Source organism: Patiria miniata, unplaced genomic scaffold (assembly GCF_015706575.1).
Source record: "Patiria miniata isolate m_02_andy unplaced genomic scaffold, ASM1570657v1 HiC_scaffold_3, whole genome shotgun sequence".
Taxonomy (NCBI): domain Eukaryota; kingdom Metazoa; phylum Echinodermata; class Asteroidea; order Valvatida; family Asterinidae; genus Patiria; species Patiria miniata.
The window spans coordinates 30,219,473-30,247,285 of record NW_024037069.1 but is presented as its reverse complement, the minus strand read 5'-3'; the positions used below and the strand labels follow the sequence as shown (position 1 = coordinate 30,247,285).

General features: G+C 40.1%; 1 protein-coding gene across 1 annotated transcript; it reads left to right on the top strand.

The window, feature by feature from the left end:
* The first annotated feature begins 1,066 nt into the window (after positions 1-1,066).
* LOC119738403 lies at positions 1,067-26,756 on the top strand. The gene is made up of 20 exons (XM_038213289.1): positions 1,067-1,979; positions 4,862-4,999; positions 5,689-5,859; positions 7,093-7,194; positions 7,689-7,754; positions 8,055-8,252; positions 10,980-11,134; positions 11,889-11,997; positions 13,800-13,860; positions 14,531-14,732; positions 15,427-15,605; positions 16,458-16,535; positions 18,704-18,869; positions 19,565-19,697; positions 20,254-20,361; positions 20,903-21,025; positions 21,673-21,819; positions 22,466-22,654; positions 24,047-24,199; positions 26,442-26,756. The coding sequence occupies exons 1-20, from the start codon at positions 1,374-1,376 to the stop codon at positions 26,646-26,648; spliced, it is 3,291 nt and encodes a 1,096-aa protein (XP_038069217.1). The 5' UTR covers positions 1,067-1,373; the 3' UTR covers positions 26,649-26,756.
* The last annotated feature ends 1,057 nt before the right edge of the window (positions 26,757-27,813 follow it).

The following is a 27,813-nucleotide window of genomic DNA, read 5'->3' as shown; positions in this document are numbered from 1 at the left end:
AGTTAGAGGATCCAGGGTTCGAATCCAGCTGCTGGTCATATGTTGTGTCCTTGGGCAAGCCACTTCACCCCCACTTGCCTCTCTCCACCCAGGAGTGTATACCGACACTAGCTGGAGAGTGATCTGCGATAGACTAGCATCCCATCGGGGGGGGGGGGGTAGAAATATTCTCAGTCGTTTCATGCTACTGAAACCGGAGATAAACGCCGGCCTGATGGGCCACATTTGCTCGTGACAGACTTTACTTTTTACATTTTTTAAAGAAACGTGTACATTTTGTATAAAGAATGTGCATACGAAAAACACACATACATCTTTGAACAGCGCCTTCTATAGTCAAATTGTCCCCAACAAAAATCCTGGTATGGCAGGATATTTCTCAATGTCAAAAACAATTCTACTAACTATTTTCGAGAAAACACAGCTTGTGCTGGTGCGTAAAAGATTGGATATAGTCAACAACAAAATAAGTGCCGTATGAAATTTGGACTCACGAGAAATCAGGTCTCTTTACCCTCACACGTGAACCGCGGCCGTGGCCCGAGGCATGCGCAATACAACCAAGGATACCATATTTTTTAACAGAGTCTAAATTTCACGCTACACCTTTTGTTACTCATTTTTAAGGGAATTCAGATTTTTGTGATGTCATGGTCACCTTGCGAATTTGCAGAATTTGAGCTCATATCAACTCCGGCGAAATTCACAGTGTTTCTTGAGTCACTTCTCAATCACGTCGATAACCTTGTAAAATAATGAAGAACCGGCCTGGTGAATAGACTATTAACGCCTATTGTTCATAACACAATGCGTACCAATTAGTGCACTGCATGCACAAGCACACGTTGTCGCAAAAAAATGTTTGCCTGCTTTAATCAATCTTTATTAAGGTTCATCATCTCACAATACTGTATGAACCACAAATTGTCTCGAATGGATAGAAAGAATTATTGTATACAATGTCCAATCAGTATCAAGCTCTGTTGGCATCAGCCAATTATGGGGCCTCTGGCCAGTACGATGCACCGGGGGGGGGGGGGGGAGGGGGGGGGGGGTCTGGGCTATACAGAAAATTAACTTGTAGCAAACAGGAGACCGTAGGTAGTCTTCAATTCAGTCCACTCAGCGAAGGAATAAAGCACGGAGCAGCTAGCTAACAAGCCACATCTTTGCGCGTACACGTACACGCGCTGCAGCCTCTTTCATTCATAGTGCCGCAAACTTGCCTTAGTGCGTAACTAAGATGTAGAAATCCAATAAATTGTTTCTGCCTAACGGATCTGAAGATTAAATATTAGTGCGGTGTTGGTCAACGGATGTATTTTTTTTATATATAAATTGGCTACTCATCTTAAGTGCGCACTTATGGTGAAATGGAGTCGATGTGGACGTTTATAATTTTACGCGTGTGTCTTTCCGCGTTGCAAATTCAAACACGAACGCTGCCAAACGAGCCTCCGAATTCGACTGAGATGCCATGGGGAGGATTGGCTGGAACAACGGATGCCAGCTGGCGAGGAAGCACCGGTGATGATGGCGGAGAACCGACGGCTACCATGCCTGGCGAGCACGGTGAAGAGACCGTACCTTCTGTTCAACTCACATCTCATGCAATGGGTGAAGATGCAAGCACCGTTCCGAGCGACGCATACCAAAGCGGTGAATTGGTTTCCGGGGTAAATGGCACGGACGGCCCAACTCCGAGTGTCCGGACCTCTGATGCACCGAGTGGTACCGTGAATACCCCGTTGGCTGCCCCACGCCCCAACATGACAAACACGGTGCCCGGTGATGTTTCCACCACGGAGTTGCCGACTCAAGAGAAGATACCCATCTACATCGGTGGTTACTTTAGTTTCGGTGGAGGATGGGAGGGAAGCGGGATGCTACCAGCCTGTCAGATGGCTCTAGATCACATCAACCAGCGGGCGGATGTGCTACCAGGGTACGAGTTGAAGATGGTTTGGAACGATACTCAAGTAAGTTATTGTGTTTGCATTTCAAAGGGTCTCATCATATAGTCACGATTAATGTTTATAACATTCCGCCAGCTCGAAACCTTAACTGAAGTAAGTGTAGAACGTTAAATTGGCCAGGAAACTGAATATATTAGATACAAAAAACACATCTCTTGGACAAACCAATCACAGTAAAATGCCTTGCTTAAGGACACGAGCACCATGATCAAAGGATCATCATTGGTTGTAGAAACAGGACATAAAAAATTATACCTCGAACCATACATCAACTACATCTTGAAAGTTCAACCCAACTACATTTTCATTCATGTACCTTTAGCGAATACTATTTTTCATAGAATTGAAATATTCGGATTACTTTTCTATACCGCAGAGAATCCTATGTTAATTAAACATTCCGTACTACTATAATCACCTCGGTTCAATCGCCTTCGAGCGGTTATCTGGCCTTTAACGCTTCTTTATTTAGAGACAGAGAAAGAATGCGGGGTTCATTAAACATCGAAAGAGGTTTGTTGTGTTGTCTGTTTCGTGGGCAAATCTAATCTCAAAACGTGGTCATAGTGCTGCCTCGGGTAGAAGAAAGATGCGACAAGAATTGCAGGCAACATCATGGGGATATTGATAATTGATATTTTAACATTGTTTGAATAAAGACCCTGGAATGGTGCAGTGTAATCCACCTGTACATCAATTAGTGATGTTTACATTGCACTGTGTAATAATTAAGGCTTCATCTGGCTAACACTATGGATAGAGTTAGCTTAAAGGGCCCATATTTCTTTTAATGCAATCCTTGAAAATGCACCTTTGTGTCCCATTTAACCATATTTTCAATTTCGTTTTGCCATTTTCAAAGGTATTTGGGTGCCTTTTTTGGTTTTTATGCTAAATAAATGCAAATTTCCGTATTCATGAGTAAAAGTGTGATATTATTTCATGCAGAAACTTTAATGTTACATATATTTCAGCACGAAAAGTTGGCAGAAGGGTGGATGTTTTGCTGTTGTAAATTATCTTTTCTTTGATGATTCGTTGTTGTGTTAGTACATGGCAGTAGGCCAATGACCAAAGTTTTCTCACAAATGTTTTCAATGAGCAAATTTTTGGGTTCACAATTTGAACAGAAAACCTCTAAACTGAACAGTAGTTCCTGAAATGACATCACAGCAGGCGCGCCCTTTATAGTTTTCCGAAAAAGCATGGCGTTTTTTGGATGTTTAAATAAGTGCACTTTTTTTCAATACAATAATTAACAAATTAAAGGATTGTCAAATAGTTTTCATACATTTAAGAACAGTAGAAACGTGCACAAAATGTGGTCCTCAGAAAAAAATCATCTTATGAACCCTTTAAGCCCAACTAAAGGATAATGTATGTTTGTAGACAAGACTGATTTGAAGACATGCTTAGCTGAAAGGTACACTCTCGCAATTACAGTGAAACTCACTCCCACCTATACTAAAACTAGTTAATAGATGCTTCAGATAAAATTCATTCAGTCGAGAAGGTTGAGGTCACAAACGAGTTTCCAGGATTGATTATTTTTCCCCCCAGAGCATTTACATCAAAAAATTAGTGTGATTTTCACTCTAAATCGTCGATTCTCCTGGTCTCACTCTTAGGAAGAGCTCTAGTGGGTTTAAATTTGCGCGTAGCACCATGTGAATACATCTCTTCGGCGAATTCGAAGACGCGCAGTCCTGAAAAGAGGCAATATCCTAAATGGATAAGAAACGTTTCCCTGAGGTCCTGAGGGCAGAGAGCGCACGCTGCCACAAACGTCAAGAACACCTTTCTCACTTCATGATTAAGGATATTGGTTCTTTTCAGAACCGTGCACGTTTCTTTGCCGAATGGATTCATTGTGTTAACCTAAACTGTACACATCAAGACAAGGGAAAATGAGATGCCTAGAGAATGATGGAGGTTTACTGTTTGTTTAAAAATTTCCAAATGTTTACTGTGCCTTTGAGTCAATTGAGATCGCATGCGATTACGATAAAAAGCCTGCTTCAAATGTCGAACGTCATCTTAGGCCATTATTTGAATTAGACACGGCAGAATTTGACGTTTAAAAGTGGGTCTTTAGTAAACGCTGTCCCCGCAGATATTTGTCCGATTGTTCGGGCTGAGTTGTGTTTATGATCCTGAAAGTACAGTTCCAAAGCACAGACGCTCGTTATTAGTCTGTTTACAACAAATGGTACTTCAGTTCGTCTCTTAATCAGCAAAATTAAAAGCCCCACTTTTTTTAAAGAGCGATTTAAACTGATGATGGTTTTATGTTTTCTGTGTTTTACACAGTGCGATTGTAATGGACAAACTAAGGCGGAGGCTGGGAAGGAAAGCCACCATAAATTGAAATTTTATGAAAGATTTGTTATGATCGAAATATTATAAATGGGTTGCCATGTTCAAAATGGGGTCACATGCTTCTCAAGAAGAAAAAAATATGTCGCACGAATAAAACTCAGATTTTTTCCAAATGAAGTGATCATTCACTAGATTCTGCGTCAAGCTATAAGCACTTCTTTGTCATCACCTTGCTATTAGATAGCATATCTTGACACTATTGCATCGATGACGTCCATTTTAGGAGCCGATGTTTGATTCATTTGTTGTCCAGCTTTGAATCAGGTGTCAAGACTTTAATGAAGGAAAAGTAAAAGAATTGGACGGCATCACGAAATGATCAAAATGTCACTCATCACTTTTCCATTCAGTCACATTCCAATAACCCTATGCCTGCTTTTGGAGTAGTATTGTGTGATATTGCAAAAGCTGGGTGAACTATCGACCTAAGTCAGGTTAAATCAAAAAAAGAATACACGTACAAATTGGCAAGGTGCATGAGTATTTCCCCCATGCTTATCTTGCAGTGTGAGGCTGGTCTGGGAACTCGAGTCTTCTTCGATCAACTTTTCCGCGAGCCCAAGAAGACCATGATCCTCGGTGCACCCTGCTCGCCCGCCTCCCAGATCATCTCTGGCACCGCCTACTACTGGAACCTCATCGCGGTGAGTTTTAACATGGACGAGAATTAACCCCGAATTTAAATGCAGCAAAGAATAGAATGGCTCTCAGTCCCTCCATCATCGATTCTGACTTTAGCCAATTTGAAAGCAAAGTAATTTATACACAATCGATGAATGAACGTCTAAATGCCGATATGACTGAACTTTGTCTAATTATTCTGACTTTTGCTGAACCAAAAGGGATAGCCAGCCCTGTTCTCTTCTGAATGAATGAGTCACTGACTGAGTCACTGACTGGGTCGCTGACTGAGTCACTGACTGAATCAATGACTGAGTCAATGACTGAGTCAATGACTGAGCCAATGACTGAGTCAATGACTGAGTCAATGACTGAGTCACTGACCAAGTTCGACTGACTCAGTCATTGGCTCAGTCACTGACTTACTGACTGAGTCAGTGACTGACTGACTCCCCGACCGACTCTCGAGTCACTGACTGAGTCAATGTCTGAGTCACTGACTGAGTCACTTACTTATACTGACTAATTGAGAGTGACTGAGTCACTGAGTTAATAATGTCCTTAACTGAAACATTTGAGTCCAGCTCGACTAGGCAAGTCTATTTTGATTTTCTTCAACACATCACGCCGAAAAAAACTAACTATAAACCTGCAATATTTAATTTAATGAGTTTAAAAAGCCTTTGTTTTGTCCGGACTTTCTTGCAATTAGATTTCTCCTTCGGCTGCATCTCCCGGCTTGTCCAACCGTGAGAAGTATCCCCTGTTCTATCGCACCTACATGCCAGACGCCATGTTTAATCCCGTGAGAATCCGCCTAATGCGAGAGTTCGGCTGGAAGAGAGTGGCTACGATCCATGAGAACCACGAAGTCTTTTCACTGGTGAGGCAAAAAGAGATAAAGGGGAGGGGGAAATAGATTTTTTTTTAAATACGGGAAGGTCAGTAAAATTCCCTACTGGTTGACAAGCATCTATACATTCTGTAGAAATACCCTAAGCACACAATGGTGCTAAGCGCAGACAAGATTTTCTTAGCCAAAAAAAAAAAAAAAAGGTTACCAGCTAAACTGGCATGGTGAAGTGTATTGCTATCGACTGGGTTCCCCGCTAATTTTTGCTGAGCTTCTGAATTTGCTCAGCACAATTTTCGATGAAAACAGCTAATTGAAATTGCGACTAGCTTGGTCTATAATTATGGAGTGATCTTTTCATACAATACATCCAAGTCTTATTTCTTGTTAATGTTTAGTTGAAGTATCCCCTTAACATTTGCAGATAGTTTATCATTATTGTAAAGGTTTGGCTGTATACGAGGAAGAATATGGAATTCAGCTACCAAATTTGAGTATGTAATTTTACAAAATTACATTTGCAGAGAGAAAAAGAATCGTTGGTTCTGGTAATGCATGGTGCATGGGAGAAATAAAATGACTTCGCTGTGTAGCGGTTCATCGTGAAATGCCGATTTTATTTTTGCGTAGGGCTTTTAAAACGTAATCCACTTTCATCAAACGAACGAACAAAGCAGTGCTTCGACCGGCAATTTAGCTCCACGAACTGCGGGATTGCTTAATGTAATTTCCATCACAAAAGGAAAGGAATTGTCCACAAAATGCACAAATTGTGTCTCCAGGAAAGGCTTAGAAAGTGGCAAAGTAGCGGGATTAAAGGAAAACATTGATTTGGACTGTAGTGCTTCCTTTGGATTAATTTTTAATTCAATTATATGACTTTTACCTTAAAAATACTTGAAAAACGATTCAAAGAAAAAAAAGGAAGTGTAAAGAAAATTGAAAATGATTTGATTAAATTTAGCTTTCAGAATTAAGAAAACATACAGCGGCAATTCTCGGCTGAAATGCCTTAAAATGTACTTTTTCGTTCATTTAAATTGTATACAATTCTTTGAAATTAATTTATTCACGCGATACAATGGTTCCCATCTCCCCAGGTCGGAAATTACTATTTAGATCTCGAGAATCTGAAAAACTCTGACACAAAAATACCGACTTTAATACCGACTGACGTTAATTGATTTTTACTGTTGAATTAAAATTAACAAATTTCATCATGTTACAATGTTTTGGCTTATTTATTTTTCTGTTTTCGGATAGGCTATCGACGACCTTTTGACCCTGCTGAAAGAAGCAAACATCACCGTCATCTCATCGGAAAGCTTCTCCGAAGATCCGAAGAACCAGATAGAAAGTCTTAAGGTATGAGCCACAAAAGAAAAAACCGAATTTACTGGTCATGATTTGGGCGTTGCCTTAAAGGTGCTGTCATGGCATGTGTTTTGTTCCTTTATAACAGCGGACCCGGTGCGCCCTCTATGTGACTTTGTTGATATCCCCTCAAATGTACATTGCAGATTTTTTTATTCCTAGCTTCCTGACAGGATGTGTGATATGAGATGTATGTGATGTCTAAAACGCCTCTTTTCCCTTGTTTCGCTTGATTTGCCGCTCGTATCCCCCTCATGTCTGCGAAAATAGTGGTTCTAGAATTTTGTGACGTATGGCCTTTACCGACTGATGACGGAAGATTCAACCTCCCCGCCCTCCAGTCTGATTTTTGGGTCCGCCCCTAACCTCTGTCGTCTTCAATGTTTCAGAACGAATACTATGTCTACTACATCATTATTATTCCTAAACATGAAAGAGTCACACATAAACAACAATGTTTCTTTGTCTCGTTTCTTTTCCTTCAGAGTCAGGATGCCAAGATCATCATTGGTAACATGTATGCCCACATGGCTAGACGACTGTTCTGTGAGGTTGGTTTCTATTAATGTTCATGTCAAACTGTCAGCCCATCCTCAATATGTTTACCTTTTCAAGTTTTGAAATTGACAAACGAAATTGACTTTCAACGTAAATAATGATATTTTATTCAGAGGCTACTCCAACGAATTCTGATTGCCCTCTTTAAGGCTTACGAATGACAGATTTATTTTTTCTCTGAAAGTTCTGGAATCGTCAAACCGAATTACTTTAAGTTAGCTGCAGCACCATAGGGGAAACTTTCTTCATGTACAGCTCCATCAAAATTGTCTTTCTCCCCGTCTTGTACCCAGGCTTATAAGCAGGGTATGACTAGTGCTGACTACGTTTGGATGCTGATTGGCTGGTACAAAGACAAATGGTGGTTGGACGATGACGACACGATCACGTGCTCCGTCGATGAGATGAGGATGGCCGTAGAGGGCGTGCAGTACATATCCACAGAGTCTCTCCCGCTGAGCACGTCAAAGGAGCCGACAGTGGCTGGAATTGTGAGAAAATGCATTCATTTGATTCATAAACATTTGAATGGGAAATGTTGATATGCTCTGTGGCAGGAAACTGCTTTTTTTATTTCATTTATTTAAAGAAGCGTTCCCCGTGCTATGGTATTGAGTGTCACCTCTAAAAATAGATTGGCTATTTCAGTTGCTATTTTCCTAGCAATATACAAGTTATTAACTTTTGAATGAGGCATCGAACGAAAAAATCCGCCGACCTTGAGCTATCGAAATATTTCTTCCCCAAAGTTGAATAGCCGGCTGCCAGACAATTCGGATCTCGCAGGATGGGTTCGTTTTGTGCGCAAAATGAAAGTCCTTTTCAAAGGGTTGCAGACGCCCAAAATCGGAATAAAGTGGTCTTTTTGTTAAAACAAAACATACAAATTGAAACTACGTTAGGAGAAACAAAGCCTCGGTTTTTTTGAAAATCTCGGAGTATGCAACTTTAATATTTTTATTGTCTTTATCGAATATACAGGGTGCCCAAAAAATTGTGCAAGCAGATATCTTTTAATTTCTCAAAAACTACTTAATGTGAGTATTTCATCTTGATGGAGCGTATTTATTATACTCTTGTGTATAATCAGTGAAAATGCCATGGAAATTCGTTCATGCAAATCAGAGATCTAACAGATTGTAAAAGGCTATGGTTTTTCACCCATTACAATGGGATTTACACAGTTAGCGATATCATAGCGCATCAGATTGTTATGGGCCTTTTTACTGGAATGTAAATTAAGTTAATCGTGTAATTCCCATTCAATTGGAATGGGCGAAAAACCTTTTATAAACATTTATATAGTCTGTTAATAACACCAGCCTTTTTAAAGTTAAGCCTGTTTAAGAGTTTTATAATCTGTTAGATCTCTGGTTTTTAATGAATGGATTTCCATGACATTGTTACTGAAAATACACAAGAGTATAATTAATATGCCTCATCAAGATGAAATACTCACGTTAAGCAGTTTTTGAGAAATTAAAGGATATCTTCTCGCACAACTTTTTCGGGGGACACCCTATATTCGCTTAATACAATGTATAACCTTTCCCAAAATACTAATCAAATTTATGAAAACAAGGCTTCAATGCGCTACAATTCCCGATACCTATAAACGCTGAAGTGTCGAAGGCTTTTGCCAAGCATTTTAACCGCTGGAAGGACGAGTCTTGCAGCAGGTGTATTAGTCTTAAATTGGGAGGAAAATTGATGCATTAATAGAAATTTCATCGACGCACGAAATTCCAACTTAAAAACGGAACCTTGAGAAGACTAACCCCAAGCATACTGACGCAGATGGTTTCGCCTCCAGTAATTTTTTTTGTTAAATTGAATGAGGTGTCTTTCTTCACTTCAGGCCTGAAGACGGTGAACGAAAGAGAAATTCTTGAAAACACAAAACAAATGAGGTTCATTGAACTCAAACCCAGAGATATTTTCCAAACACTTATTATCGCCTTTCAATTGGTCGGATTTATCACGGCCGGTTACCGTAGGAGCATTATGGGCATGTTCATGATTAGAGTCGATAGGGGTCTGAGTATCTCAAGGAATAACATCAAGACAAATGTGATGCAATGTACATGAAGTCCCTCCAATATAAAAGAAGTAATATACATGGGTAGTTAACTAGGAGTCTTACTCGGAGGATACAAGAGAAGGCCCTGTATATAGAAAGACTCCGACCATCGATAATGTGGAGAACGGCCAGAATAATAGATAACTTTAATAATGTCCCTGAAAATCATTGACATTGCGATCAAGCTACATGAGTCGTTTGTCGGGAATTTTCATTTGGAGATACAGGCCAAAATAGGGCCACTTCATCACATCACTTCATCACATTTCTTGGTGTTCCGACTTCCATAATTTTTCAACTAAAGATGGTATCAGGATGCAGTTTTCACAGCAGTAATGCTGAGATTGTGCTCTTTTTAAATCTGTAATAAATCAAATTTTGACCGGGGTCGACAAACGACTCATTTAGCTTGATCGCATCACTTATGTTCATTATAATTACAATGAGTCATCACAGACATGCAAAATTACCGATCGAACTTGATTCACAACATTGACTACTGCCCACAAATAGTCACTCGGTGTCTTGCTTTGCCTATGGACATCATTTACAAACATTCAAAAAACGAAAGTGCCAAAAAAATGGAATAGTTGACTTGATTGTAAGTAAATAATAGAATTAGGCATTATGTGAAATCGTTTCGCCCAGTGAGAAAAGAGGCATTTTGTCATCATTTCCTCGCAATGCTTTGGGCCGACCATGGCGAGAAAAAGGCACCTTTTAAAATACTGCACACAATTGAGCCAATGTAGTTTGGTTTGCAATCGGTTACATATCCGTGAATGACAATTTTTTTTTCCCGACTGACAAACTGGAGATCATACTAAAAGAGGGCGCAAGTCAAAACGTATTAGTGAACACTTTTGGAAGGGAGGGCTTTGAACGGTAACCTTGCTTTGCGTCGAGCAGATGCATATTCACAGTTTTCTCAAAAGTGCTTAGCTAAAATGTCGGCAGGTTAGTTTTTCAATAACCCGTTTCAGATTCTTTTATTGTATTGTTGTTCATTGAAGCGGCAAACTTACATTATTTAATTTGCTAATGGTGACCATAACCTTTAAATATTGTTTACAAGTAACGATCTGTCGGTATTTTCTAATGTAATTTTTTGGGGGGTACGGGCTCGTTATTTGCACAGACTCCTGCCGAGTACGAGACGTTGTATCAGGACCGTATGTCGTGGCCAGAGAATCAGGGGTATAGATGGAACAGTCTCGGCCCGTTCGTGTACGACGCTGCATGGGCCATTGCCTTGACATTCAACAAATCCGTGGAGGTTCTCAAGACAAAAAGGTACCGATACAAACTTGTCGACATTTTGAGCTTCAATCCTTTGAAAACTTTCACGTCAGTATTTGTGAGTGGATTAATTTAACTGTCCTGATTTCTCACTCTCAATCTCAAGATACGAAATTATTGGGGACTTGTGAGGACAGAGATGGTCATTGTGGTTGATTTAATAGCTGCTTTGCGACGAACATATACATGTAGGGAGAAGCAATGAGTGCCTAGGCCCAAGGGCATATGCACCATAACCCCAGCCTGGACTCGAACCCACAAATGTGCAGAATTAGCTGAAATACCAGTCACAAGGCGTGTTATTTTGGCTGCCAAACAAAGTCTATCACTGAGCAAATATTATCTTGTACCTCGCAAATTTCTGTCTTGACAAACATCGAAACTCATCCCACTTCGATCAAAAGTTACAAAAAAATTCGACAAGGCCTCCTAGGGAAAAGACATGCCAATTGATTTACCCTAATGCTGCAGCAATTTTGTTACTTAACGTAATAAGAAAAGACGAAGAAAAGAATTAAAAATCGTTTCTTTTAATGATCAGATTAGCTGGACGCTTTATCAGATTAGCGAATTGCTGTGGAGAGTTTAAATGTTCATAAACAGAGAACGTGCATTTCGTAACAAAACAGCGCTACAAATTATGAGAAACGCTTTTCAGTGGGCTTCCATTTGTGGGAAAGACATTCGGTTTGAGTCGTACAGGCCTAATTAGATTTTTCTTTCCTTCTTTTCAAAAAAATACTGAAAGGTTTTCGGACGGCAGTTTCAGGCGCCTGGAGGACTTTACCTATGACGACAAAGAAATGGCGGAGTTGTTCTTTAATCTGCTGAACGAAACGGAGTTTAAAGGCGTGTCTGTAAGTGGACATTTCTGGCTTAAGTGACTGGAAGGTTACCCTCGGGGTTTTCGACCCTTAGATCTTGCCTAATTCCTCTACGAAATTTTCAGTATTTGTGCAAAAAGTCTCATGTATTCAGTATTCTATATTTCATTTTGGCGGAATAACAGGCCTAAGTTTAATTATATGAACTGCACTTGTCTTTTGATTTCAATGAACGCGTTCAGTCAATATTATTAGAGATGTAATTACTCTCGTCAAATACCAACATAACTTAGCGACAACGCTTTGTTCACCAGTTGGGACTGTCCGCGAAGTCCAAGACTGGTTCGCATGTTCGTATAAAGGTACGGGGCTCTTTGCTGTCTCGGCAGGAAGGCATAGGGTGCCACCTCGTTTCCTCCCTTTTATGGTGCTTGGCCCTTGGGTTATATGAATGGACAGGGAAGGAGGTGTGGTGGGTCGAGAAACCCAAGAGCCCTGAAGAGTCCTGGATTAGGAGTCGGTAATGGGTTCATTTTATAGTTGAATCATATAGTCCGACCCGTGAATGCTTGGTCAACACCACAAAACTCTTTTGCAAAACCACGGTATTTTACGAAAATGTCTTCATCAATCAATTTAAATAAATTTAAAAAATGATATAATGCACTGAACCAGCGTTACGTTTAGCCTTGCAGTTGACGATTATCAAGACATTAATCACAATATTATAAATAACCTAATAAAAAAAAACCTATCGTATAAGGTCGACTATTTCTCAAAGAATGATTTAATTTATTCCAGAAATAGTTACAGTGAGATGTATGTTTTCAATTTTTGGCTTGTTAAAAGGGTCCCAAATTACAAAATAAACGTAAAAAGTGAAAAAAATCATGCACAACGTTTTGATCACGAAATAACCAATTACATTTCATCTCTTCAAATTGTTCCTATTGTTCCGATGTGCTTTCAAGAACCGATCAAAATACATCTTTTATCCTACCTCTGCCCTACGAATATTGTTTTTCACAGTCTGTTATTTACTATTTCGTACAGTAAACACAGACGTCTCAAGCGCCTAATGGAACACGTACATCATTTTATTCATTTCCAATTCTTTCGAGGGAAAATATTCCTGAAGGGTTCTGTTCTGACGTCTTTTGAATTACAGTTCCAATATACAGAGTTCGTTGAGGGCATAATTATAGTGTTGACATAATACGCTGCACTTTCATCTACTGGACACTCTTTTAATATAAATATTTGAATGTCAGAGAAAAAAACTCACATTAACTGCCAAAGGCGGACTGGGCAAGTAAAAGTGTTGATTTGTGATAAAATAAAAAGAAATGTTCGGAAAGGCCGCAAATGGCTGAAATTGGGCAGGTGCAGGAGTCGGCATTAGAACCGAGCAAGAAATTAATTTTGGATGAAATTGATTTTTGGGAGTGAACAAGATTATACGCGACGTCGGCGACGATGTATGAATCCAAATCTGATATATTTCCGTTGATATTCTCATAGTTCTTATCAGTAAATGCCATAAAAATTACATGAAAACGTGAAATTGCTTTGGAATAATTTTTCAAAATGTAATTCAAGGTTGCTATACGAAGTTCAAATGAGGATGTTTGCAAAACGATCTTGCCATCATGTTTTTAGTTAGCAAGACCTTAGGTGAATGTTACTTGACTGCGTCACTATAAAAACTATTTAAAGTGCTTTGATAATATATTTACAATATCCATGGCAGCTGTGCACAGGCGATTTCCAGCTTCTATGAGCACCATTTCGGGTATTTTCTGAACCATCTCTACTTTTTTTTGTTTCTGTCACAGGGACCTGTAGCATTCAAGCAAGGCGACAGAGTCGGAATCACACAAATAGAACAATTACAAGGTAATTAATTGTATTTTAATTGATTGTATTCACTGTATATCAGTTGAATGAAGTTGACCTGCTCAATATAAATCATCATCATCATCATCATCATCATGGGTGTCACTTGCAGACGTTTTACGTCCATTGTGACTCGTGGCGCCGAAGGCACGCGTTGAGCTCTTCGCGATTGAAGCGTGCGCCTAACTTGCATTTCGTCCAGTCCGCCTAGGTCCTGGCCGAGGGCTATCCACTGGCTCCGGACGTATTTATGCTCTGCCTTGGTGTACAGCCACTATTTCTGCTCGCTCGAGTTTGGTATGCGCGTAATGTGCGCCATGTACTTGACGTGCTGTTTTAGACAAAACTCGCTCGCTCCGGATGTCCGGCAGATTTTCAGTATCTCGCCGGCATTAAACTTGAAAACGTAGGTGTCCTTACCGTCCATGTTCTTTTTCTTGCTAAACCCGCCTTTGACTAGCTTCCTGCAGAAATTCACCCACAGGCTGTCAAGCTTGTCTCGTACGGAGGCTCGGAGTCGTTCGGTTTGCACTGCATAGACTAGCCTGCTGCGCACCATCGCCTCCAGCACCCGGACCCGTTTTGCCAGAAGATAACGTGCGTCATGTTATTCTTAACTGCATGAAAATATCTCTAGAAATTGAGCCGTGTTCATTGTGTATCATTCAAGGTTCCTGCTCGGAGGGGTGGGAGAAACACCGGGCCACGTGCTTCAAGTTTGTAGCGGAACCCATGCTTCGGTCTGCCCAGGCCCAGGCCCACTGCGCCTCACTCAGCCCCGGTGCTTCACTCGCCCACATCGGTAACGAGAATGAACACGACTTCCTCAGCAATGTGTCCAACTCAAGAGTGATAGATTCCCCACAAAAGTGGTAAGTCTGAAAAAAGGGGGAAATGAAATATTCAGAAGAAAAAAAACAATAAGTAACGATTTCTTCTCATTTGTGACTCAACATTACAAAATAAATCCAAATTCGCCTGACCTTACATAATCTTATACGATAGAAATAAATGAAACAATCAACACTTGTTCACATAATACCTGTATAAATATCGTGAAGATGTCAAACTTAGTTATACAAAAATGAAGAGCAAATTATGCGTTTGTCACTGCACGTGTAATTTTATAATAACTAAATATTTGTCATGAAGACCCAATTCGTGAGATCCAACATGTTTGAAATAAGGAAATCGGTATCTATCTTAGCCCATAATTCTCCTGTATTAACCGTAGACGAAGTTTATCATAGATTCTGTTTACTTTTTTGTTACTTAAAAAGAAGAAGACAAAACTGTTTGCTTAATGAAGCGGAAAGTTGCGTTCCGGGCCTGCAACTTCCAGCAGAAAACCATATTTTGGGATCAGAGCGTTATATTCAGAATCTGCACATTGAATTAAAAATTCTTTTCAGAACCAAACACAGTCACAACAGAGATTTGACATCCATGCTGCGACCACAAGCCTCCCATCCTCGGAGTTTCCACCACGCAAACCTTCAAATCTTAACTTCAGTTGACTTCTTCTCTTTTTTGCATCTTGTACGCAAATTATTCTTCACGCACTAGGTTGGTGACTGTTTTACACGAGTCTGGTGGTGCGAAGAATGCTTCTTGGACCCCCCACGATAGTCCGGCTGACGTCACTGACAACAGCGCGTGCGTAGTCGTCGATTATCAACAAGACGGGAGATTGCAGACAATAGACTGTAACGAACTGATGCCGTTCATTTGCCGCGTTCGCGCAGGTATGTTCTTAATTAGGCAAAAAGGACCGACAGCTTAATTACAACCACACAATAGACGAATACCAATTAAGTAAATTATTAAGAAGGACAAGCCATTGCAGAGTTATGAACAGTAAGGTATGTAAACGTAGGGCAAATCAGGTAGTGGAAATAATTTGTAGCTAGGGCCTATAGGACAAGGAATTCGAACCATTAAAAAAAAAATAAGGCCAATTAGTCGGGAGTTAGTAACTTTGTTTCTTTTGAGTGATCCTTCGGGAGCTCGTTAATTTTGTCTTTTTGCATCGTTTTTGTTTTCATTTCTACTGTGTTTGATGTCAATTTTATGGTACAGTTATATCCCGAGAAATAAAGAGAATGTAAAAGTAAACAATGGAGTTTGATAGTATATTTTTTTCACGTTCCGAGGCAAAAAGCCGGCCCTCCTTCTAGTTCGTTTTATTTTGCATCCTGAAATCCTAGCAAGATTAGCAAAGCTGGTCCCAAACTAGTTTGGTCTAAGTCTAGGTATATCTGAGACATTTTTGGGACCAACGTGAGGCTGAACAAGTCTAATTCACAATTGACCGTATAAAGTCAGTTAGTCAGTGACGTATTCTACCTCCATGGACCAATGAATAGACCTTTATCATGCTGCCACCATTTCAGTCATGTTCCCTGTATCCAATAACAATACTGAATGATAATTTTTTCGTGCAAAAAGGAACCAGTCTATTTTTCCTTCCAGCCTCGCTTTGGTTACGTTGATTTGAATGGGAAAAACCAAGATGGCCGCACATGATAATGGTCTATAGGCTGACCCTCATACCAGCAAAAATCGGCGTATTGTTTTTATTTTCTTTACCTGCACAGAGTTTTCTGAAAAGCAGATTGCGTTTTACAGTGCACTCGATGACACTTTAGAATGGCGGAGTGATATCGAATGGCCGGGTGAGTCGGTTCAGTGTGCATGTGATTACAGTAATCAGTCGTCGGCATTTTTTTTGTAATGTTAAGATCGCGTGCTGTCTGGACGAATGGTAGGAATTTTCTTTGAAACTGAAAATTTGTTGCTTTAATGAAGTTGTATTCAACACAAAAATGTGTTTACTTGGCTGCGTGGGTATACCTTTCTTCTCAAAACACAACGGATGAATAGTATACTTAATAAAAGCCTGATAGGGTGCTGTGGTCCAATGGTTACGGTGTTCGACTCGTGTGCCGTGGTACGTGGGTATGAATCATGACGGGGAACATGGTGCTTGTGTTCTTGAGCGAGGCACTTTACCATTATTGCTTCGTCTTTCGGATGGGACGTAAAGCCGTCGGTCCCGTGTGTTGTGTTATACCCAGTAACATTTATCGAAGGGGTTTGCCCCGGTGTTTCTGGCGGTGGCTGCAATATGCGCTTCAGCACCTTGTAAACCCTTTCAAAGGGGCGACATATAATGGGTCGTATATTTCTCATAAACATCATTTACCTGTCTTGAAAAATAGATTACCAGCGCCTTGAGTACCTAATTGTTGGTTTAGACACGTGCGCTATACATGTATAAGACACCGGTATTATCATTATTATTATAATTGGATGGGGCATCCAATTATAATCCAATTATATGGTCCAGCGTAATTGGACCACTATGCCGCATCAATAAGATAAACCAATTAGTCACAACAAGGCTGAAATTTATTTTCTTTGTTGCCGAAATGAACTGCTGATGTAACAGTATCCTGAACGAAAAGGCTATATGGTTGGGAAATATTGATTTCTTCTGATGATTAGGGCAGGTCCAGACCGGAAGAGAGTTCGGTGAATTATCTGGCGGTACATCGTAATAAGACAGTGATCATAACAGGATGACAATATTGAGTGTAATGATCTGGGAATGTTCTGTAACGACATTGTATTTGTGTAACTGGGCATGCGCCGTTGACAAGACTGAATATAGAATAGGTACGTTGTCCTGCATTTGTAGCACTAGGTTTCTTGTAAACACAGGGGCGGATCCGGGATTTTCCAAAGTTGGTTGGCTTGGGGCGTTGAAGTCCTAGATTTATCGAGGTGGGGATGAGGTGTTACAGTCAACACATGAAAAGACCAAAGGCCTGAAATCACGCATTAAGGATTGAAATGGAGATGACGTTGTTCAGGGAACTTAGAGACATAAAGGATCATTGGCTTTAATTTTTTATGCATTTTGTTCGTTTACAATAATAACTCCGCTCGAAATCCAAAGAAGAATGTTCAATGTCAAACCCGTTGAATTTTCAGAACAGTGGATATTACACTTTTCGTGAAAAAAAGTGGGGAAAAAAACAGTGAAAACCATGCACAACCTTTTGATCACAAAACACGATTTCGTTTTACTCTTTGTCCGAAAAAAAATCAGTCAGTTGCCTGATTGTTTGCAATGACCAATATTTCTGGATTTCTTCTAAATGACAGCAAGCCAGGCCAAATAATTTCACGGGGTGTTTAGTACCAGTGCGATTTTTAATCTAAGTAAGCTTTTTTTAATGATAATAATTGGGTAGGTTGCTTTTGGGATAAATGCAAATGATCCTATGTGTCGTTAAGGAAATGATGTGTCGTTAAGTTGTTGACATTTGTTCAATTACGTAAATGATTAACATTAGTCAGTTGGGGGGGGGGGGGGGGTTGGGCTTAAAGCCCCCGACCACCCTCTTGGTATCGGACCACCCTTGGACCTCAGTATATGAGAGAAACTTTTAGTCCTACCCAAAAAAACAAATCTGATCAGTGGCGCACCCAGGATATGGCTGGGGGGGGGGGGGGTGGTTCACAATTTTGTGTTCAAATTTTTTAGAAGTTTGAATTTTTTTCCAAAAATGTTGCCTAATATTTTTGGCCAAAGAAAAAAAAATGGTGTTTTTTTTTTGGGGGGGGGGGGAGGGGAGGACTATTTTGACGCCATTTACACCTCAATTATACTACTGGAAAATAGACCACATACATATCACCAAGGTCAAATCGTGGAACTAAAACAAAATTGACAAAAAAAAAAAAAAAACAAGCCACCCGGGACCCGGTGCGCCACTGAATCGGACCAAATATCTCAAAAACTAAACAAGCATTAATATTTTTATGATGACGTCAGGTGAGGGGCCGCCATTGGATCGTACCCCGGTGATCATCGTGGAGATCATACGGCAGTATCTAGGCGTGACGCCCACCCTGTATTTCTGCATCTGTGGAGTGGCTGCATTCTGTATCGTGGCTTCGCTCTGTTTCTTGGCATTTAACATCAAGTATCGCCAACAGAGGTATTAGAGTTCAAGTTTTATCATCATTTCAAAATTCCCGATATAATGGTGAAACATTCAGTCTTTTTAGACGAAAAACTGAAGGCTCAAAGACTTCCATCGTGTATAGTGTATACACGAAAGCACACTATACCATCCAACCCGCACACAACGTCAACTCGTGTATTACAACTTATTTGACTTGAGCTTCATTTTAAACCTTTCATTTAAATGTCACGTCCTTGCCTTGAAAATAGCGCGGGAGCGCAATTTTAATGAAGTTGTATTCATCAAAGAATGTGATTTCTCTGCAGGGGTAACCTTACTTCACAGAACAGAACAATGGGGTCTAGTTAACCTAATAAAATTATTCGTTGCACAGTTCTTTTATCCAATACTTTCATTAAAATCAGGTTCTTGGCTTTGAATACCTTTGAATACTTACGTGGCAGGTAAGGGGCCTTGATGGCATGTCTTGTACGCCTCCTGATGCCTGTGCCCATATAGTGCCCCAACCCTCCACGCTCAGAAATTTGGGGAAGGCAAACATTGTTATATTTTCATTGTTACAATTTCATTGAGTGCTTCCTCTGTTTATAGAAAATGAGGCTTCAAAGTTTCCCCCAAATGTTACAACAGTTTGTTGTCTTAAGACCGTTAAACTCCCATCCAGATTTTGCAAATGTTCTCTTCAATTTTTCTGTTCGTCCTCCCAGGCACGTGAAGATGTCGAGTCCCAATCTGAACAATTTGATCATCGTTGGTGCACTGCTGGTCTACATGTTTGTTATCGTTGCCGGGCTGGATACCAACCTTGTCTCCGACGAAGTCTTTGTTATTCTCTGCCATGTAAGAATCGTTTCATTCAAAACAACACATACAAAGTCTAAGTCAGTACTTGATCCATCTTGAACATTTCTCTAGGTTTTGTCGAGTGAAATACATTCAATCTCTTAAGGAAAACACGACGTAACAAAACGTAATTGTTTAAAGGCACGTAGGGACATTTGCAATTACCCGGAAATGTACCTACCGATTTTACGATAAAATCCTTGCTCAAAGTGAAGATAGGACTGGTACCAAATACCCTGTGAAATTATTCCGTCTGAAATGGTATCATTCGGAAGAAAACAATAATTGAAGGTGGTTTACGAATGTGCCCGCGCGCCCAAAAATTGTGCATACGTTTTGAAATTCTCCTTTTTTTGGTCAAAATGTAAAGTAGGCCCCCTATTATTATTAAGCACCCTTCTCAGGATTTTGAGCAAATTTGTTGCATCAAACGACAAGAAACTTGCACAAAAAGCAAATGTTCCAGTGTACCTTTAATGCAAGTTATCAATATTTTGGCGAGACAGAAATACAAAATGTTACCGAGTGAAATTCTCTATGCATTTGTTTACAGGTGAAGACATGGGTTCTATCCGTGGGTTTTGTGCTGGCATTCGGTGCGATGTTCAGCAAGACATGGAGAGTACATCGCGTGGCCGCCTTCAAAACTCCTAAACGAAGGGTAAAACCAGACTTTACTTTCAAAAATCAACTCGTCGACACCAACGTCTTCTTGTTCAACAGTGGAAGCTATAGAACCAAGCTCAATGCGTCATTAAATGCCGCTTTTTATTTTGCATTTATCCAAAAGTAACCTACCGAATTATTATCAAAAAGCTTTAAAGATCGTACTGGTACTAAACACCCCGTGAAATTATTCCGTCTGGCTTGCTGTCATTTAGAAGAGATCAAAAAATGTAGGTGATTTCCAACGATCAGTCAATTGACTGATTTTTGGAATAAAGAGTTCTAATGACGAAATGGTGTTATGTGATCAAAAGGTTGTGCATGGTTTTTCACTGTTTTCTCGAAAAGTGTCATATCCACGGAGCTGAAACTTCAACAGGTTAGGTTTTGAACATTTTTCTTTGGATCTTTAGTGGTGTTATTATTGGATTTGCCTTAAGTTTAAAGAATCCGCAAGGTTGCAAACAACTGCATACTTAGCACCTTACTTACGAAACTTGCATAAAGAAAATTGTCTGCTTTGATATTTTTTTTAGATCGTGACGGACGGGCAGCTTTTTCTCATGGTTTTTGTCCTCCTGTCGATTGACGTCATCATTCTGACGTTATGGCAGTTGATAGACCCGGTAGTCATGGAAACCATGGATCTCTATCCGCAGGTATAGGAAAATAACCAGTTGGGGCTGATTATGATCTTGGATCAGTGCATAAACGTAGAGGGCGCTGCGTGGCCAACTCACGAGTCCACTCCTGCATGCTCAACAACACTGATCAAAATCTGGATGCCCATTGGCTGTTGGAAGTGAAGTCACGGTCCGCCATGTTTCCACTCCGAGAACAATAGATTTGCAAAGAAATATATCTTATTTATTTGACGTGTACACTTTTTTTTACTCGACGTATTATTGTATTGTATGCAAAAATTAAAATGACAATAAAACATCTTGTATATAAGTTTTCTATTGAGAAAAAAAAAAGTTTCGTACGCTTTAAGACGGCTCTATTTTGATTTGTTTAAACGATGGGAGTGGTTAAGTCTGGTTCCCTCCCTGCTTTCGAATGGAGCGATAGGAACCAGCGCGTAGCTTCATTTGTATGTACAGCTCGGAATGGCCAACGACCTCTCCAGGTTTTTCTTACATGGAGATCAGTGGTCGTACCATGTCCTACCCAACACCCTCAGGCACTGGGTATCATCTCAAAATGATTTTATGAAGACAAAAACAAATATATTTAGAGTAACACCAACTCAATCACATGGAAGATAATTCATCAATATAACTACATTAATGTTTTCTCTGCACAGGATGACCCTGAGATTCCGAATCGTGTCATACAGCAATACGTACAGTTCTGTACCTGCGACACGTTGACGTATTGGCTAGGTGCACTGTACGGATACAAAGGATTGCTGCTGATATTTGGCACGTTCTTGGCGTGGGAAACGCGTAAGGTATGGTGTTCCATTTGAAACCTCTCTCTGCCTGTAGATGTTTGAATGATGGTCCAAACTTAGAAAGAAATGTGATGTTTTGGCAAATAAAGAATAAGGTATTTCTCGTAAAGCACACATGCATAAATAAACACCGGTATCTTATCAAACTACAGACCTTCGGCAAAACGAACGGTACAAGTTTGTTTAAATCATGCCTAAAAAATAGTTAGGTTGAATGGTATACATATTCACACGAGTGAACAATAAAGTGACTTTGCACTGCTTTAATTTCAAAGTATAGATGGCATTGATAAGCCAGAATATTAATGAAAGATATTTGGAATCTCGAGGTATGCCGGTCCTTTCCCAACGACGTCATTCTGAGTTTGCGCACTCCGCGTCTGCTCATATGAAGACTCTGATTCGTCTCCAAATCGGCTAAATTTGGTAAAAATGTGCCTATTGAAGCGATTTTTAAAATCACAAACAAAGAGACTGTTTAACAGTAATTTCTGCAATACAAAACCATGTAAACTCAATACCTACGTCAAGGTAATTTGAATTCAAGCATGTTTGTACACTCCAAAATGGCGTCGAGTCGCAGCGCCCTCAGTCGCCACAGGTTATTGAATTATTCATGAGATTATTGAATTATTCATGACAGGTGAGCATCCCGGGTCTGAACGACAGTAAACTGATCGGTGTCAGTGTCTACAATGTCATCATTCTGTGCCTCATTGGCGTGGCTGTCAGTGTCGTCATCAGTACCAATCCTGAGGCACTCTTCGCCTTCGTGTCCTGCATCATCCTCTTCTGTACCAGCATCACACTTATCGTGGTCTTCGTGCCTAAGGTAGGTTTCAATACCAAATACTTTAATAAAGAAATTGGGCACCATTTGCAAACATTCAAAAATGAAACTGTCCAAATATCACATCCCACTAGATTGTATAAGTAAGTAATAAAGGATCAAGCATCCTATACTACGCCTGATACTCCTGTACAAGGTAGTTGCAGGACTGGTTCCGGCCATCCCCTCACATCTATACCTAACACCCAGAAAACAAGGCAGAAAAATTCGGCCAAGAAAGATTGACGGTACATCCTCATCGAATACTATAGAAAGTTCCATCGCCATGAACTCCAAGTGCTTCAAAGTATCCTGGTGCAACACAGATCAACTTAAAAATTCATTCAATTATAGACTGGAACCATCTTGAGGAAAACCTTGTTCAAGCCGACTCGGTCAAGAGGTTTAAAACCCTCCTCGGCCACGGACCTCACTCAGTGTAACATCCCAGCGTGCACCCTCTCTCTCCGTTGCGTTAATGCCTGAATAGGTTTCTGCAACGTACCCATACAGATACAGATACAGATCCTAGGGAATCTTTAAGCCTAGAATGCTGTCACATTCAAGAAAAGAGGAACTATCACCGATTCCTCGCGATGATTATAGACCAAACCATCGCGCTTTCAAACATAATAATGCTTTGCATGGAGAAAGATGAAGAGGTATTTTCACAGTTTTCTCAAAAAGTATAATCATCTACGGAGCTGAAATTTCGACAGGTTGATTTTTTTAATGACCTGCTGTGGATTTATTGTATTGTTGTTCCTTGAATCGACAGAAACATTCAAATGGTGTCCATTACTTTTAACCATAGAAAAACCGGTTTTTTATTATCTTAAATCCGGAAGGGGGGGGGGACAAATTCCGCCGTCCCTTTGATCTGGAAAATGCAATAATATGACCAACTGCAATGAAATTTGGTCTGCTAGGCATTTATGCTTATATTACATAAGACATTTTGGCGACCCGCGTTGACGATTTTGACATTTTGCACGAACGCTACGTCCGATCTTTAGGTAACTTATGACCAACAGGTAGCAGTCTACAAATTCATTAAGACTAGACAGGAACAACAACGGCACATCGATGAAATCAGTAAATGTAAAAGGTACCAGAGGGGGCAGATTCCGTCCGGCCCTAGTGTGATGTAATGTCGTATCTTCTCTGTTTTCACGGCATTCTGCACAGGCGTGTCGTGAATCAAGAATGTACCATTGTCGCATGGGGGCGCTGTTGCCAAACAACAGACCCCCAGTCTAGGTCAACTTCAACTACATACAAAACCTGTAAAAAGAAAGACAATGTGATAATGAATTCCTTGAAAATTTATGTGAGATTTGGTATGGAACGTTCGGAAATCAACGCAGCCTTATTGATTGGTATTTGTAATTTCAGATCATTGCGGTAGTGAAATACCCGGATGGGGATCCTGCCCAATCCGGAATATCACGCTCTAAGAATGCCGTCAACAGGACGTTGAATAGCGGGACGGGAACAAACACGAGCTTGACCGCGGAAAATGACCAATTGAAAACGAGAATCCAAGAGGTATGCGTGGAGTTGCATTCCAGATTGTATCAAGCTCAACAATCACGTTTGTTCGTTGCCCATTTCTTCAGCAAATTGTCTTTCGTGTCCGTAAATTGTCCTAAGTTAATTAAATATGGTAAATTGATAGTTCATTTCTAATCACCTGGGGCCAATTTTATAGAGCTGCTTAATTAAGCACGAAATTTGCTTAAGCACAAAAACGTCTTGCTTAATAAAATCAGGTTACCGGCCAAAACTCCATGCGATTGTTATGCTAAATAAACAACAGCTAAATACCAGTCACAAGCAATGTACATCACATGGAGTTTTGGCCGGTAACCTAATTTTACTAAGCAATATTTTTTCGTGCTTAAGCAAATTTTCTGCTTAAGCAGCTCAATGAAATTGGGCCCTGTTTACTGTAGTGCACAGCCTGTGTAACGATACATGTTAAGAACCATGATTTCGTTTTTATAGCAATCTGTACACCTGTTGTTTAGTATTTTTCATCGCATTTGAATATTCAATTGTACTTAATTGAGAATAAGCAACTAACAAAAACAAAAGAGTTTCAAAAATTAAGACGTGTTTAAGCCAGTTGGACTACGCCCGACCCCTTCTGAAACAAAGTCCGATTCTCATCTCGAGTGGTATGTAAATAAAAATATCCATGCTCAGTAAAACTTAAGCTCAGTGCGTTTTGTTAGTATCGTTGTAAGTATTAAATAAAATAATATTAAACTAAATCGGGTGAATTCCGCCCTGCCCTTTCCAAATCTAAATATTTTTTTTAACAGTGTTCTTTTCCTTGTTTTAATAGTCGATGTTATGCATTTTAAGAGATATGCGTATAGTTATCGAGTTAATAATACGAGCAGATTGTATAAACTGACATAGAAAAGTAACCAAGAACAGACAAAACAACCTGACGAAATTGAAACCTTAGATAAAGTAAAGTAAACTTTCGGTTTGTTTTCTATTTACATGGGGAGTTGAAGCATTAACAATACTGAAATGCGGAAACGTTGAATTCAATGCCACTTTAATATGCACAAGCCTTATCGCGGTACAATGAATGTTCAAGACCGCCCTTATACGAATTGAGATATTTGTTCACGGTCTTTCCTGAATCTATGGTATATACATTTCCGCTTTCATGTTGTTCCACTTACGATTATATTCAGTGTAGCCATGCAGACACGATTTTAGGGACAAACAATAGCAAGTTCAACCTCATTAACACCGTGACATAAAGGCCTACCCGCAGTGCATAGTTCAAATGACTCCATGACATTCCATGTACATGTACATGACTCCATACTATTTTACTGATAATAGTATACAACATAGAACACCTCGCCTGTATTATATCCCTGATTCTAGTCCAGGATTTTGTGAATATTATGAGACTCAACTGAGCCGTCGCAAGAGCCTTGCCAAATGCTTGACATTCCATGTACATGTACATGACTCCATACTATTTTACTGATAATAGTATACAACATTGAACACCTCGCCTGTATTATATCCCTGATTCTAATATACAGGATTTTGTGAATATTATGTGACTCAAATTAAACTGAGCCGTCGCAAGGGCCTCGCCAAATGGATAACATTATTTTTATTCAAAATCTTCCTTGCCTTGAAAGCGCTGGTTCATTCATTGACAAAAATGTGACAAATCTAAATAATCTTCACAGAACCCCCCCCCCCCAATTACGTGTCTGTACAATGATTAAAGGGAATAGACATCATTTGCTTTGGCTGTCAATTTCAGAAATGGATGGATGGGGGGGGGGGGGGTATTTTATATCAAATGCTGTTACGCTGACTTGTTTGAAGTTTTGTGTTTGTAGATGCTAGAAAAACCAAGAAAAAACAATCATGTTCCCTGGTTCCTTGGCCCCACTTAAGATGAAACATAGCAATTTATAGACGTTAGGGAATTGTAAGGTCAGAGAACTAGTCTAGCAGGCTTGTACATGTTCACTAACTAAATTTGGTAAATTGGGGGCAGTATTTGAAAAAAAAGCCATTTTTTTCCCCAACGCTGGTCGGCCGACTATGTTTGAAATTGATACAAAAATACCACCGTTCTTGAAAATGACAGCACATCAGGTGCCATGATTTTACAGGATGCTTAAGACTGTCATTCACTAACAGTCCAGTTGGGTATATCATAATAATTTGTTAGTTTTGTTTTTTGATGTTTGCAAATGGTGTATCTTCCCTTTAACCTTATCCAACCTTAACTCCCCAGCTTGAGAGCCAGTTAGACGAGCTGAAGGGACGAGGCAGCTCGCGCGTACTGCCAGGGAACGGCAGGGGCTTTGGTTGCTGGACGTGTGGTCTGGTCTGTGGCTTTTCTCCTTCCAGGGACTATACTACTGAATCGGGAACCGAGGAGTCACAGCTGCCTGATCTTGATACTCCCGCTGGAAGTAGCACGGCAACCGCCAGAATGTAGTGCTCACCTGGATGCGGCTGAACTTAAGGGTCCATGAGATGAATTGTCTTAGGAACACGTTTTCTGCAACTTGCTACTCCTCTTAAATGTATGAAAGCTGATGCTGAAATAGCTATAACATTGAGGTTTCTGCCTGAAATGACACCACACTGTTACTCGTGAATATGGAAATTCGCATTAGCATAAAAAACCCAAAAGACACCTCAAGTCAAGAAATCAGGAAAAAATACCGACAACTCTCGCAAAGTAGAGGAAGTCGAGTGCAATTTCATCCAAATTTCTCAGAAATACAAGCTCAAGTTCAGAGCCGGACCCTTCATTGAATAAGTCCCGCAAGGGCAACAAAACTCTCTATTAAGAGAAGTAACTGCATGAGGGTAAGGAATTAAAATTGTCTTTAGTTAGCGTGGGTAATTTGGGATCCATTTACTGGCTTGCAACCCGAAAGGCATTTGAAAATGGCAAACCAACAACTGAAAATAAGGTTAAATGGGACACAAAGTCACATTTTCAAAGACTGCATTAAAATAATTACTTTGCATGGGTCCCACCCACCCCATCCCATCCCACCGTCATAATCAAGGCCCTGATTATCCAATAGGCATGTGTAAAATAAGGTATAAAATACGTTCCGGTAACTTTTGTGATTATTTGATCGTGTTAGGGTATCTGTGATGTACCGAAGTTTTGTGATTAACTATTGTGTCTTTGTTTTGTTGGAAGTACATGTATGATTATGTTATCACAAAACGTGTCTTTAAACATTTCACCGCAAAGTGTGTTAAGAATACATCCCTTCTTCAGCAACGACGACAAGCTGAATGTGTTGTAATCGAGTCCCTCAAGTCCTCATACGTCCATCCCAAGTCCTCACAAGTCCTCACAAGTCCTCACAAGTCCTCACAAGTCTCCACAAGTCCATCACAAGTCCTCACAACTCCTTGCGTCTATCATTATGTCTTCACAAGTCCATCACAAGTCATCACAAGTCCTCACAAGTCATCATAAGTCCTCACAAATGCAAAAGTCCTCACAAGTCCATCACTAAGTCTTCACAAATCCATCACAAGTCCGCCAGTCTCAATTTAAGTCACAAGCTGTTCCACTCAGGTGTTATTGTTCATCTCCTGTTACTTGTGACTGGACTTGTGACTGGACTTGTGAT

Bases quoted from the DNA above. Each gene is read 5' to 3' on its own strand.
- LOC119738403 (XM_038213289.1), top strand. From the start codon at position 1,374: ATGGAGTCGATGTGGACGTTTATAATTTTACGCGTGTGTCTTTCCGCG. The intron at 5,000-5,688 runs GTGAGTTTTAAC...TCTTGCAATTAG, and splicing joins ACTACTGGAACCTCATCGCG to ATTTCTCCTTCGGCTGCATC. The intron at 14,733-15,426 runs GTAAGTCTGAAA...TTCACGCACTAG, and splicing joins ATAGATTCCCCACAAAAGTG to GTTGGTGACTGTTTTACACG.